At 27.4% G+C, this 14512-nt stretch overlaps 5 protein-coding genes across 7 annotated transcripts in view; 2 read left to right on the top strand and 3 right to left on the bottom strand.

The window, feature by feature from the left end:
- LOC100649004 (protein draper) overlaps positions 1-6922 on the bottom strand; it is a 28581-nt gene extending 21659 nt beyond the window's left edge. For 2 of the 3 annotated variants that reach the window (XM_012317400.3, XM_048412372.1), the window contains exon 1: positions 6754-6922. The gene's annotated coding sequence lies outside the window, so the exon portion shown is untranslated. The remainder of the gene's footprint in view (positions 1-6753) is intronic. The other variant, XM_048412373.1, reaches the window with a different exon arrangement.
- Positions 6923-7421: 499 nt separating this feature from the next.
- On the top strand, positions 7422-11799 carry LOC100649476 (aspartate aminotransferase, cytoplasmic). Its single transcript, XM_012317405.3, has 6 exons — positions 7422-7803; positions 8143-8433; positions 8504-8760; positions 8856-9133; positions 9218-9360; positions 9447-11799. Exons 1-6 carry the CDS (start codon positions 7692-7694, stop codon positions 9611-9613), a joined length of 1248 nt encoding a protein of 415 aa, XP_012172795.2. The 5' UTR covers positions 7422-7691; the 3' UTR covers positions 9614-11799.
- On the bottom strand, positions 11695-12258 carry LOC100649599 (small integral membrane protein 8). The gene is made up of 2 exons (XM_003401483.4): positions 12134-12258; positions 11695-12023 (listed from the first exon to the last, which is right to left on the bottom strand). The coding sequence occupies exons 1-2, from the start codon at positions 12233-12235 to the stop codon at positions 11868-11870; spliced, it is 258 nt and encodes an 85-aa protein (XP_003401531.4). The 5' UTR covers positions 12236-12258; the 3' UTR covers positions 11695-11867.
- Positions 12158-13646, top strand: LOC105666586 (U3 small nucleolar ribonucleoprotein protein IMP3). The gene is made up of 4 exons (XM_012317404.2): positions 12158-12716; positions 12802-13116; positions 13220-13292; positions 13378-13646. Exons 1-4 carry the CDS (start codon positions 12580-12582, stop codon positions 13399-13401), a joined length of 549 nt encoding a protein of 182 aa, XP_012172794.1. The 5' UTR covers positions 12158-12579; the 3' UTR covers positions 13402-13646.
- LOC100649641 lies at positions 13401-14414 on the bottom strand. The gene is made up of 2 exons (XM_048412729.1): positions 14015-14414; positions 13401-13911 (listed from the first exon to the last, which is right to left on the bottom strand). Exons 1-2 carry the CDS (start codon positions 14411-14413, stop codon positions 13666-13668), a joined length of 645 nt encoding a protein of 214 aa, XP_048268686.1. The 5' UTR covers position 14414; the 3' UTR covers positions 13401-13665.
- Between the last annotated feature and the right edge of the window lie 98 nt (positions 14415-14512).

The raw sequence follows: 14512 nt of genomic DNA, 5'->3' as shown, positions 1-14512 counted from the left end.
TTAACAAACATTATAAATGTATTTTGTACTATTACATTGTAAATGGAATTTGACGACAGATTATTTCAAGGATGACTTTATTGAAATTGGAGAGAGGTTGAGAATTTATTTAAGGAATGAAGAATAAAGAATGTCATGGAGGAGTTTTATTAAGTGTTATGCTTGAAGAACACAGAGGAACCTTGTATTGCACGAACTTTGAAATGTTTTCGCTGCAACTATACAGTGTATATGGAACGCAAAATGTTCGCTACACGACCCAGATATTCGCTTTGCGCATAGGACGAACATATGTTTAATAATACCCATTGATTAACCCTGGATAAAAAGTGTTTGTGACTAGTAGTAGCGTGTTATATCTGCATAAATTTTGATGTTGAAAACGATTTAGAATAAAAAAACCTACGGCTCTCGAAAGATGTAAAATTCGAAATTTAAAACTCAGAACCTAGATTTTAAGCCTGGAAACATAAAATCTAAAATTTAAAAACTGGGACATAACAATTATAGGTTTTAAGTCTTAAAATCTAAAACCTAGAATCTGAAAGCTGATATGTGAAAAGCAAAATGTAGAACAGAGAATCTAGAACATAGAACTTTTAAAAGCTATGGCTTATTTAGAATTTAAAGCTTGGGAACTACAATTTACAAATGTAGGCCTAATAAAGAAATCTAGTTGTTTGCTTTATAAGGCAGAGGAGATGAATCTTAAAAAGTGGAATCTACGATTTAAAAATCCTAAATTTTGAAACCTAAATGTAAAATTAAAGATTTGGAACCTAATATTCAGGATATAGGGTCGAAACAGTGAAATATGGAACCGAAAAGGTAGAATCTAGAACTAAGGCTTTAAAATCTAAGGGTTAGAATAAAAAATTTAAAAATTGAGATCTAGAACTCTCACTCTAAAAGGAACTTAAAACGTGAAAATCTAAGGGCTAGAAAACATCGCAGAACCAAAGTTCCTAAGAACTTAGATCCTAAAAATGAAAATTTAAAAAGCTTAAGGCTCTAAATTTAAATTACATATTATTATAATAAGAACGAACAACTTAATAATTTTTACTACAGAAACGAGGTAAATCGTTATAGTAAAAGATTCAAAGAAGAATATTTACGCACTTGCTAAACCACAAACCCAAGTTACTAATTACACTTCAATCATCACGAAAGCCACCAAAGCCGATAGCTATATTATATCTATATATTAATTTCCACTAACCACGGTACACGCAATTATCTATTACAATACATCCCATCAAGTTTTACGAATCCGTGATTTATATAACTTCTGTCACGTAATCTTGACCATATTCTCTTCGATATTTATAAATCATCACAAACCTTCATAAATCTTCGAAACAAACATTCATCCTATACAAATCTATCTAAGATTCTAATTTTAAATCTCAAATACCAATAATCTTCTGTACTTTCATCTGCGAAATACTTAGTAAAAGACTAATGAAGTTCCACAATAAGTTTGAACGACAGGAACGCTGATCTTCCAATAAAATACGACCGAAAGTAGACGAAAGCACAAGAGGAACAATCCACAAAAAGAATCGAACTGGGACTTTGGTATTCCATCAAAATCGTCGCGTCCGTCTGTCCTTGGACCTTTTATTCTTTCTCATGCATTCTTTTATCGATAAACGAAGAGAGTCACCTTTGCTTTTGCGATTATCCTCGAACAATGACCACAACGATGTGTCTCTGAACAAAAACTCATTGTTCGAGGAACCGTACTAGAAGGAGGCTCGAACGTGAAAAACAAATAATTGAACGGGACAAAGAGGCGGAATTATTTATGACTCAAGGAGGATTAATATGCAAAAAGGACAAGGGAGAGAAAGATATAGTTCTGATAAATTGATGCGTATGTTTCTGTCAGATTGGATTAATAGATTTATTATTATGAAGAAAATAGTATTCTTTTCCTTCGGTATAAGATATATTAATCAAATGATTTTATTTCCCACGATCTCTTTTTCCCTTTTTAAATTTGATTCATTCAAGGGGTAATCCTAAAGTTCCAAAATTATGCCAGGATTTATTTATTGTATTACTAATTAATTTTGTAAACAACGTTCTAGACTGCATAATTTAATAATATAGAACAATTTCATGAAATATCATCCTTACAAATTATAAACGAAGTAGAAAAAAGATCAATATAAATAACTATAAGTAAAAGTACTTATATAAATGTATTTGATAAATTAATTAATAGTACATGATTTTAAAAGTCATGATTTTAAAAGTGTAAAAATATCTTTTGGTTAAAACTTTTGGTTAAGACATAGTATGCATCAATCACTTTATCTATTAACAATATTATCTGCATAATCATAACGTAAATATTTAATTCCTCTGATGATTAATCTAATTAATGCGTCTTAATTAATAAATTTCATTAATTGAAGTAACCTTTTGTTACCAGAAGGCTTTATGACCTTCTTTGGCCTTCAATAACCTTCATTATCGTTCATCAAACCCGTCTCAACTACCATTGCTACGATAAAAGACGCAAAACTTACAATCTAATTAAAATAAAATAAAATGAAAGTAATTTTGAGATTTCTATTAATTACTTCTATTAATTTAACTCGGAACAAGAAACAATTTTTATCGTATTATATTTCGATATTGTTTTTACCAAACAATAAAAGTTATTCACTTCGCAAATCATATATTCAATTTTATGATTTTTGTAGAATAATATTCATTTCGCTTTTTTTCTTTTGTTTTCTTAAGATAAACAAGATCGAGTTTCTGTATTAAATACTAACGATATTTATAATTAATCGATTTTTGAAGGATAATTATTTTTAAATATTAAAATTATGCTAGGGATCGTTTTCTAAACAAAGGGATCGGTCTATAGACAAATTATTCGAAATAATCTTGATTTCGTTTGAAATATTTAAAAATAGAATTTTTCTCTATACTCGAGCTTCATGTCTTCTGTTTCATTTATTTTACATTGTGATCTCATTTGCTAAATTATCGGAACATGATACTACACGATCCACGCTGAATCAGTTAAACCCAGTTAGTATCTTCAGAATATAAAATTTCCTGTTATTTTGAATTTCAAGCGCAGTCAAGAAAATCTAGTATGCGTTTATCAAATACGTCATATCGTATCTGGTACTACAATAAATTTTGCAACTAACAGAAGGCGAGTCACGAGTAAAGGAATTAACGATTCGACAAATTAAATTATTCGCTAGATGAAATTAATTGATTCTCCATTTAATCATCTATTGCTCATCTTAAATTGCATTTAGAATTTTCTAATTTCAATCAAATAGAAACATATTGAAGGAAAATTCGTTTGACCTAAAACAAATTGAAAGCATGTAATATGTACTAAACAAAAAATTGATTCTTAATGCTCTAAAACAAAACAAATCTAATATAACTTATCTTTTACATCTCTATCTACTTTCAGTAACGGCCTAACCTAACCGTAGAAAACATATATATATATATATATGCATATCTCTCAATACGTTCTATGGCGTCCTTCCATTCACGCAAGACTTAACAAGTTTCACAAAATTCCTCCGCGATCATTAGTGCAACAGGTTGCAAAAAAATCGGCGCAGGCCAGTAGAATCAAATTACACATTTAGAACGCTGATGCTGATTACAAATATTTGACGAAGGCTATACATATGCTGAAAATATTGATTCCAATTAATTGCATAACTCTTCAACATTGTTTCGTTCTTTACTCTATTTTTTCGTTCAATCATTCTCCATATAATTGTATTTTCTCTATCATCAAAAAATCTCTTAATTTCCAGGAAACTATGATAAAATTTCAATTGAAATTTTCAATTTCATGTTAAAGATTTTCCTAAAACATTAAAAGTCTCTTTGTCGAAGCAAAGGTGATGTTAGGACAAAATATGTTGGTACAACAAAACGTTATCTATAAATAAGATTTATATTAATAATGACATATAAATAATTTTCATAAAAATTATATCTTTCAATGAAATAATATTATAGCTTTGAAACATTATACTATGTATGTACTCTATTTCTGTCACAGGAAATTTTCCAATTCTAAATTAGGTAATTTAATTTATTAAGATGCTTTCGTGCGCTCCTCATGAACCCTATATGTGTTACTATAATCCCCATACTATATTATATTATCGCAAATTTGGAAACACACTATTCAAACTTGCTGAGCTTCCGTACACACAGAAATTTTCAATTATAAATTGGTCAACTTTTTAAGCGTAAGTGCTTCTGTTCGACTCTTCTAAACTGTACTAAACAATGAAACACATGTGTCGATAATTTTGGAGCAACCTATACAAGAGTATGTTATCGCGACCGGTCCTTATTGTACGCATGTAAGCAACCACCAATACGAAAGCTGCTTTCATTGCACGATGCTCTCAGCTAAAGCCATACGGACAAAATGTTTCTTCTCTCTTCACATTTCCTTTCATCAAGGCTAGCACCATTTTCAGGAAGTGAAGTCTTTCGCTTTCCTTTGATACTACAGTAATACGTATACTACCCCAATTAATTTCTGAGCCTATCAATTCAGAAGACAGTCACAGTAATATATGTTATTGTTATGTTATGGTCCCCTCCGTTTAAAAATATAATGGTTTATTTAAAATGCTAAAGTGCGATACGCTATATATATAATATATACATACATTTATTACATTTATATACATATATTTGACTACATGAAAGTTAATAAAAGTAAAATTATATTGAATGTATATGTATATATTAAATATATAATTTATGAATAGCATACAGAAAAACAATTAGTACATTAAATTGCATCTTATTAAAATAAATGTTACATATGTTAAATAAATTGTTCAACTATTAACTAAGATCCTTTGTAATCTTAATTCCAAGAATTCGCGTACAATTCATGTGCCGAATATGGCCATATACTAAACCATTTTCTGTATGTAAAGAACATTCTCATATATGTATGTATTATATAACTAATACTATGCTTTGCTAATAACGAAAGCATTGTTCTTTCTCCGAGAAACAGAATGCTCCTGTTGCAATGTATTTTAACTCTACCAAATATAATACTTTACCATAAATAAACTAATGATCTATATTTGGAAATCAAAAGCTAAAAAAGACGCTATGAAAAATGTCACGCCATCTGGTAATAAATGTACTAAGCACTATTAATGATATAATCTTTTCCTATACCTCTTTTATATTTTGTGACTTAACAATGTCATAGGATATTTATTTACTTCATATGAGAAAATGTTTACAATGTATTTTTTACAATGTATTTCCGATTACATATTTTCAAGAGTAATACCTTGCCTTTGACTCATTGAAAATATACAGCAAAATTCTGCTGTGCAGGTTTTAATATAAAAAAACCCCAGAATTAAAGATGATTTAACGCGAACGCATGTTTACCAGAATACGATGCCAAAAGAATGTGCAATGTCCTAAATTCAAAATTTTGAAATATATTTGATTATAATCGCTCAATTACGATCGATTGATGTGAATGTTTTTGGATCTTTGCCGCCTTTTATTATAATGTCATTCTGCTAATGAATATGTCTAACTAATCAATGTATCAATGACGTGTATCAATAAAACGTTCGATACAAGTCGTTATCGACAGATTGTATCATAATTCAAATACATATTAAAGACATATAGCATTGAAGCTGCCATTAACACTTTCATGGGAATTATTTTTCCCACCAATTAACATTACGCTTATGCAATGTGAAGATATATTCCTGTTTCTGGAGCGTGTTGTTATATATATACATATACATGTATAATCATGGAGAACAAAACAATTAAATTTTATTATATGTTAACAGCACCTACTAACCTTAATTTTAATATTTATTGCAATACATAACACAAACAAAAATTAATTCATTTTACTAAAATAAACTTTTCTCGTTTCATCTTAACATAAGGAGGTCAAATATAAAATGGAGCGTGGAAAGACAATAGAAATATATAGTTTTTTCTGTCTTCCCACAAATATTTAAAAATTTCAAAACTACATCCGTGAAGAAGCTAAATATAGACCACAAAATACTAATTCCAAGATGACCGTCAATTTATCAAAAGTTATACATTTCAGCGCCTCATCTGCTCTCTTTTCACACTTCATTTCATGTTTGACCTGCTTATGTTGAGACGAAGCAACGAAAGAGGATAAGTAAAACCTGTTGATCCAATATTCCAAATTTAGCCGAATTTGACAACAGAGAAATTTTGTCAAATATCTCAACAAACATTATTGTTTGTTTATCTTAAATATTATCAGAGAAGAGAATAACAGAGAATAACAATTTTTTTAACAAATAGTACATACATTAGAAAAATATAATGTTCCATTTAACAATAAAATCAAATAATGAGTTCATTTCGACAAATACAGTTACGTCACGATACTACAAGATTTACTTCGTTAATAATAACTGTATTAATCGTTCGATATAGAGCTCACATTATTTCTATGCAATATATTAACAATCTTTATGACGGTGACTAAATGATTGGGAACTATGATTAAATGAAGTAATATCATCTACTTTAAAAAATTAAATTATGATTAATGCGAAGAACAGTTTTCATGAAAACGTTGTAGATACAGTACTATCGCGATAACACACAGCATCCCTTTAAAATGTTTAATTATAATCGGAAAGATAAACTGTAATAAGATAAATGTTTTTAATTCGCGTTTTTACTTACTCTGATATGGTTTTTTTGTAGCTTGATAGTATACAGCCATGGACACAAAAAATGCAACAGAAAAAAACGTAATAACTAGCACAGCAACTAACACACGACGTATATACCTCACTCTTCAGCTTTCGACTAAACTAAGCTACAATAGAATGTATGCCGCTGCTACTTGCCAATCGCGTCTTGTGTTGCATACTTGTGCATCGACCAAACTACACATCTATGCGTTCAAATAATGGTACACTTGAACTGGCGACCTCTACAGCAATAATAAGCTCATAACGGTAAAAATGATTAATCGATAAAACAGAAATTCCAATATTTCATTTATCTAAGTGAAATTTGTAAAAAAATTTCTTGTTAAAATACAATTTTAGTTATTTTAAAAAACAAATATAACCTTACTCTTTGATATTTTGTAAATAATGTATACTTTTTTATATGAAAATATAGAATTTAATATTCATAATATTCATAATGTTGTTTCGCATATTTTAAACAACGAATAATTAAAAACTTTTTCTGTTTTATTTATATCTATAGTTTATAATTATGACTATATATAATTTATTTATATATTTTAAAATATTTATCTTATATTTCGAAAATAAAATTTGTACATAGAATATAATTGACGTGTATGAATGCATGTTAAACATCACATCTGTTAAATACCACGTACAAAGTCAATTTAAATTCATTAGCGCCAGAAATTCGCGCAGTTGTTGCATTATGTCGTTTTTCATGACATTAAACGTGGATCTTTGAAATTTATTATTATTCGTAATATCTAACATTAAAAATCAAATAACGTTGCCCACATACAGCGATTACAAGATTTGTAAATGTGTTTGTTATTCCATATAAATTGACATAGTCAGATTAACGTTCATTTTACATCGCTGCATAGACATCTGATCATCCGATATTTAAACGTTCCGAAGATGAATACGAGATTCAGTGGATTAAAACTAGGACCTCCGATAGAAGTTTTTGCACTTCATAAAGCATTCATAGAAGATGCTTACGAAAAAAAAGTGAATTTATCTATAGGAGGTATGTTGCATATATTTCATTTCATATTTGGTATCGTAGAGAGCAAATGTAAATATAGCACAAATTTTCTTTAATAATTTAAAAAATTTAAAAACAAACATTTGAAATATCTATGAAATGTCAACCTTTGAGATGAAATTTTTTTGTATTTCTTTCATATTGTAATGAATCTGCTTTTGGATGACCTCCAGAATATCTGATGATTATATAACGTATCTCACAAATATGAATGTATAGCTGTAATAAAGTTTAATCGTTATTTGAGCAATGAACAATGATACGAGATTATTAAATAACTCGAAATAATTCTCGAAAATTATGATAAATTTATATTTACAGCTTATCGTACATCTGAAGGAAAACCTTGGGTATTACCAGTTGTTCGAAAAGTGGAAAAATCATTAGCTGCAGATGAATTGCAAAATCATGAATATCTTCCAGTCCTGGGATTGGATGCTTTCAGCCAAGCAGCAACAAGAATGTTGCTGGGTGCGGATTCTCCTATTATTGCACAAGGTCGTGCTTTTGGCATTCAAACATTATCTGGTACTGGAGGATTACGTATTATAGCTGAATTTTTAAGTCACGTTCTACACTATGATACCTTTTATTACAGTAAACCGACTTGGGGTAAGTGTCAATAGATTTTTCAAACAATAAAATAAACATTTACTCCATTTAATATATATTACATATATAGAGAATCATAAACTTGTGTTTGTAAATGGAGGGTTTAAAAAAGCATGTGAATATACATATTGGAATCCAGAAACTCGTAGTGTTGATATAGAAGGAATGCTTAAAGATCTTAGAGATGCTCCAGAAAATTCTGTAATTATTCTCCATACATGTGCACATAATCCTACTGGATGTGATCCAACTCCTGAGCAATGGGCCAAGATAGGAGATGTAATAGAAGAGAAAAAACTTTTCCCAATTTTCGATACTGCTTATCAGGTATTATAAATAATGTATATTATTCTCTATTTTTAGAGTAGAATAATTTTAAGAGTAATATAAAAGAAATAATTTTAAAAAAGATTTTATTATAGGGTTTTGCAACTGGTGATTTAGATAAAGATGCATATGCAGTAAGATTATTTGCAGAACGTGGAATAGAATTCATGTGTTCACAAAGCTTTGCCAAAAATTTTGGCTTGTACAATGAAAGAGTTGGAAATATGGTAGTTGTTATGTCTAATACAAAAGAATTAGCCCAGGTTAAGTCTCAGTTAACTTTGATTGTTCGAGGAATGTATAGTAATCCACCTAATCATGGAGCAAGAATAGTTGCAACTGTGTTGCAGAATCCAGACCTCTATAAACAATGGTATGGTGTAAAGGATAAAATTAATTTAATTCGTTTTACAATACATGTTTAAAATCCCTAAGTTGAAATATCAAAATATTTCAGGAAAGATCATATTCTCACAATGTCCAAAAGAATAAAGGAAATGCGAATGAGTTTGTATCAAAGATTAGTTCAGAAAGGAACTCCAGGTAATTGGGAACATATTACTCAACAAATTGGGATGTTTTCTTATACAGGTCTTACAGGTAAGTACTCAATGAAACCATTTTGTCATATTTATTCTATATCTCATCATTATCTTACTAATGACTCTTACTAATCATCATTTCAGAGAGACAAGTTGAGTGTTTAATTAATAATTACCATATCTATATGTTGCGAAGCGGTAGAATAAATATATGTGGACTCAATGAATCTAACTTAGATTATGTGGCAAGTGCGATTTATGAGACTGTTCTACTGTATCCACAAAATAAGGAAAGTTGTTCATGCAAGTAGAAGGTTGGATGATTAGATATCGTATCATAATAAGTATAAATTGTTATTGAAGTATTGAGAAGGTCGTTAAAATATGGCAATATTTTATATGCATTGAAGTTATATTAGAATTATAAAAATGTACTATATTGGTATTTTTTGGTACGTTTTTGTTATAATTTTTCCGCTTAATATGATTCATCACAATGTTTATTTAGTCAAAAATTTCTCTGTTTTAAAAAATTTTACTGTTTATACATTTATAAATTGTAAATTTTATTTCGTACAGAAATTGAACCATTTTGTTAGGAATCGCCTTGTCTATGAAAGTACAAAGTATCAACAAAGTATTATGAATTGCCAAATTTTAATACATGTGTTAGTGCAATCGCTTATTATTAAAATAATTTTCATTGAGCTTAATAGTTTGTAGGGAAATAAGAATATTTACAATAGAAGTTCATTTTGATATAAATGATTTTTTAATGCATTTTACAATCTTAATATAATTAAGAAGCTCATTAATAAGCTCTGCTTTCAAATAATGTTATTCTTTAACTAATATGAACAAGAGTTTTTTAAAACCCTTGTTAAAGAGATGGTTATAAATCATATACACTACATAGAAAACTAAAGTTTGAAATTATCATATGTAACAATAATCTTGTAAATAATTTCAGAACTATATATACATATACACATCATATCAGTGATATTGTTAGTAAATGAGACCAAATTTTTAAAACTACTTTACATTCTAAGTAATTATCCTCGTTATAGATAAAAATGGAAATATTTTTTACGTATTTCCAAGGATATTTTTTAAACACAATTTTTCTATCAACGAGTATGCGTTATAAGATATTATCTTTATATAGTATCTTATATTCAGTACATACCATATCTTTAACAATAAATTAATATATATAAATACAATTTATTAACGAAAATATTGATGACTGATAAAACTTAAAATCTAAAAATAACAATAGGGCTTCTATTATTTTAATAATAAGCGGTTTATTTACAGAAATTAATATCCGAAATTATTATAACTCAATGCAATCTATTACTACAGTTAGTTCCTGTTTACTATCTTGTTCTATTATGGTTTTCCATGCTTATAAAAGCAAATTGAAACACTATATTTTTTGTATGTAGAATTGAAGTCAGTTGTATTCTTATAGTAAATGTCTATAGGAAATGAATATAAGAAACAAAGAAATGCTGTAGAAAAAGCATATAACTTCCGTTTAATATAGATGCTATAACCTCTTCTGCTATATAAGAAGTAGAATGTATTTTTTGTATACTAAATGCTTCCAGTAGTCTAAAACTTATACAACTTGAAAAATAGAGATTTCAACAGAAATCGATAAAGCATATAATTAGTGTATCATAATAATGTTCTGTATTTCACTTACAAGTATTCTAAAAAATTTTGATTTTTAAAATTCAATGCATGTAATAAATTTTTTAAAATTTCTATATATTAAATATAATACATTTAACATTTATAAATCAAATAAAGAAAAATTATATACATTTGTAATATTTACATATAAATCAATATATACATATATTTTTAGTACACATTGTTATGTAATTTAAGCTTCGAACTCACCTTGTTCAAGAATCTGGACCAAATTCAGAATCCTTAAATTTTCATACAAATTATAACGGGGTATGGTAGAATGAACATAATTAATTTTAGGATTTTGTTCCATAGCATCTATACTTCCTAGCGTATTTTAAAATATGTATATCTAGATGATATTTTTCTGCATTCGTTGTAACATCATAATTGTATGTATAAAAATTGTTCATTGTAGCATACCTAACTATATTTTAAATTTTGAACTATCTATATACTGCCAAAATAACTTGAATATACAATGAAAAAGTTAATTTTCTATGTATTTATATAAAATAAATGTAATACAGAAAGCAACTCATATTTTATAAAACATATAATTTTTCTGAACTTATAAATATTACCAAATAATATTACACTAATGTGCATTTATATGAGTTTTAAATTTTAAATATAATAAGAACTGAAAAATATGAATGGTCCAGCAGACTACTTTTAACAGGAGATGTTAAATTGTTAAGTACATTTATTTACATATCACTGAAATATACACAGAAAAGGAGTAATAACTAATTAGCAATTAGTATTGAAATAAAGAATATATAAATAATAATTGTGTATTTTATGTAATGTAAATTCTTAAACATATAATTGTTATTAATGCATATAAAATGTAGCAAATTACATTGTCCACTTTGATGTTTTTTTTTTTGAATCAATTGACCCATCAGATGTAACTGCAAGATATTTTGTATTATCAGAATTACGTCGCATATAAGCCATATATCCTATACAACTGAACATTGCAATAGCTCCAAAAATCATTATTACTTTATTCTGGAAAATAAATTTAATTATTCTAATTTTATTACTATATATTTATATTCAGTTAGATATATTGATTTTTATAATTCCATTAATATTTTTAATTTTTTGCGTAATCTTACCGGTCTAACATATAATTCGTAATTAATTGCACGAAATAACATTGTACTCTTCAAGGAGCGTAAGCCATCTCCAGGTTCTGCTTTATGATTTTTCTTATCCATTATTAATTATTATATCATAAAACCTAACAAGTATCAGTCTTAACTCTTAATTACTACATCTAACCTTTTTAATCATTGAATAAAAGAGAATATATGATGTGTTTTAATTTGTGATCATTATATCTTTCTTCATAAAAATATTTAAAGAGTGGTCTCTACCTACTTAAATTAATATAAGATGATATATTTGATCATCTTTAATATTATATAAATAAATGACGATCTGGCCTCCTTTTATATGAACTTCTAACCTCTTCTAACCTCTTCTAACCTTCTAACCTCTCTATAAAAACAAAGTATATTCAAGGTGTCCTATACGTGATAGCTATAACAATTGCTTCATCATGGTACGAAAATTAAAATATCACGAACAGAAGTTGCTGAAAAAGGTTGATTTTATATCATGGGAAGCAGATAATAATCTACACGAAGTGAAAATTTTGAAACGTTATCGAATACAAAAAAGGGAAGATTATACGAAGTAAGTCCATTATTACATTACTAATTAAATAACGATTGTACTATATTCTTACGTTAAACAAATAATAAATTTTTAATTATTTCAGGTATAATAAGCTATCACGGGAAATTCGTGAATTAGGGGAAAAAATTAAAGAAATTGATGCAGATCATCCATTTCGAATAGAACAGAGTGCATTATTGTTGGAAAAGTTATATATAATGGGACTTATAAATACAAAATGGGATTTGTCACTAACACAAAAAGTGAGTGCAAGTTCGTTTTGCAAAAGACGATTGCCAGTTATTATGGTGCGAAATAAAATGAGCCAAAATTTAAAAATTGCAACACAATTAATAGAACAAGGTCATGTTAGAGTTGGCGTAGAAGTTGTAAAAGATCCAGCATTTCTGGTAACAAGGTATTAAATATAAATATTTTTTAATAATATAAATAAACAAAATAAAGCAATCAGCCCATAATTGACATACGTGACAATAATTCTTGTAAATATTATTTTCTAGGAATTTGGAAGATTTTGTCACTTGGGTAGATACGTCTGCTATTAAGAAACATATATTGGAATACAATGATGCTGTAAGTAATAAATCCATATTCTATAGTATTTTATATTTACTTAGATTTAACGCATTCATTTACTTTATGTATTGTTTTGTTACAGAGAGATGATTTTGATATGGCATGAATCTATTAAAGATATTAAAACCAAAATTTCTTAATTCTAATAACTACTATTAAAATTCTCATACGTAAAAAATAATTATATGTTCAATAAATCATTTAATTAATATCTATAGAACTTAATTGTCCTTAAGAACTGCTTTCTGACATTTTTGAGATTGTTTCATATGAATTTCTTGAAATATAACTTCACGAATTGTATCCATGTAATTACTAAAAAGAAACAATAAATTAAGAACTTTGAAAATATTCGTATATCACTAATTACTTACCAAAGATATAATATTGATTTCATAATTTTTAGTATCTTTTTACGATGACTTAGAATATCTTCTACAATATAATCATTACTAGATGATACATATTTTATTGATGAATTTTTCCTTGTAAGTTTTAATATTTTTGTTTTTGGCATTTCATAATTAAATATATCGTCCAAATTATTTTTCATCAATATGAAAGGTTTATTTTTATCATCAGGTAAGGTAACATAATTCTCTCTTTTTTGTAAATCCTAATTAATGCATGTTGCGTTATTAGAAATTATGTTATTGTTTAAATTATTTTTGAATTTTAAACATTTAATAGAAATAACTATAATAAATATTTATATTTACTTTATATAATAATTCGATATATTTTATCTTTTTAGTTACAGAGTAGTCAGTTTTGTTGTCATTATTATTGTTAGTTTCTTGTTTTCTATATGTATGAAATTCCATTGGTATCACCGAATTTTTAGTAGGATTGTTGTTATTTTTAACAAATGTTTTTTCTTTAATATCCGACGTATATTCATTTACGTTCCCAGTTTCTTCAGTTATCGTATCGATATGTTCTATAATGTCTTCATCTTTTTCAATTTGCGATATTATATTATTTTCATCATTTAATTCATGAAAAGATGGTATTCCGATACTACGTATAGATTGGAAGAGAGAATTGCAAGAAGAACAAAAACTAGAGTATTCTTCGTTAACATTTTCGTCTTCTATAATATTAAAAGAATTCTCCATTTTGGATCCCAAATCATATCGAACCGGAAATGAAAACGTTTAAAAAAAAAGCAATTTTATGTAATAATAATATATTCGTTTAGTAAAGATTGATTTATT

This window comes from Bombus terrestris, chromosome 15 (assembly GCF_910591885.1).
Source record: "Bombus terrestris chromosome 15, iyBomTerr1.2, whole genome shotgun sequence".
In the NCBI taxonomy this organism is placed as follows: domain Eukaryota; kingdom Metazoa; phylum Arthropoda; class Insecta; order Hymenoptera; family Apidae; genus Bombus; species Bombus terrestris.
Note: the sequence above shows the minus strand (reverse complement) of the source record. Positions and strands in the feature narration are given on the sequence as shown.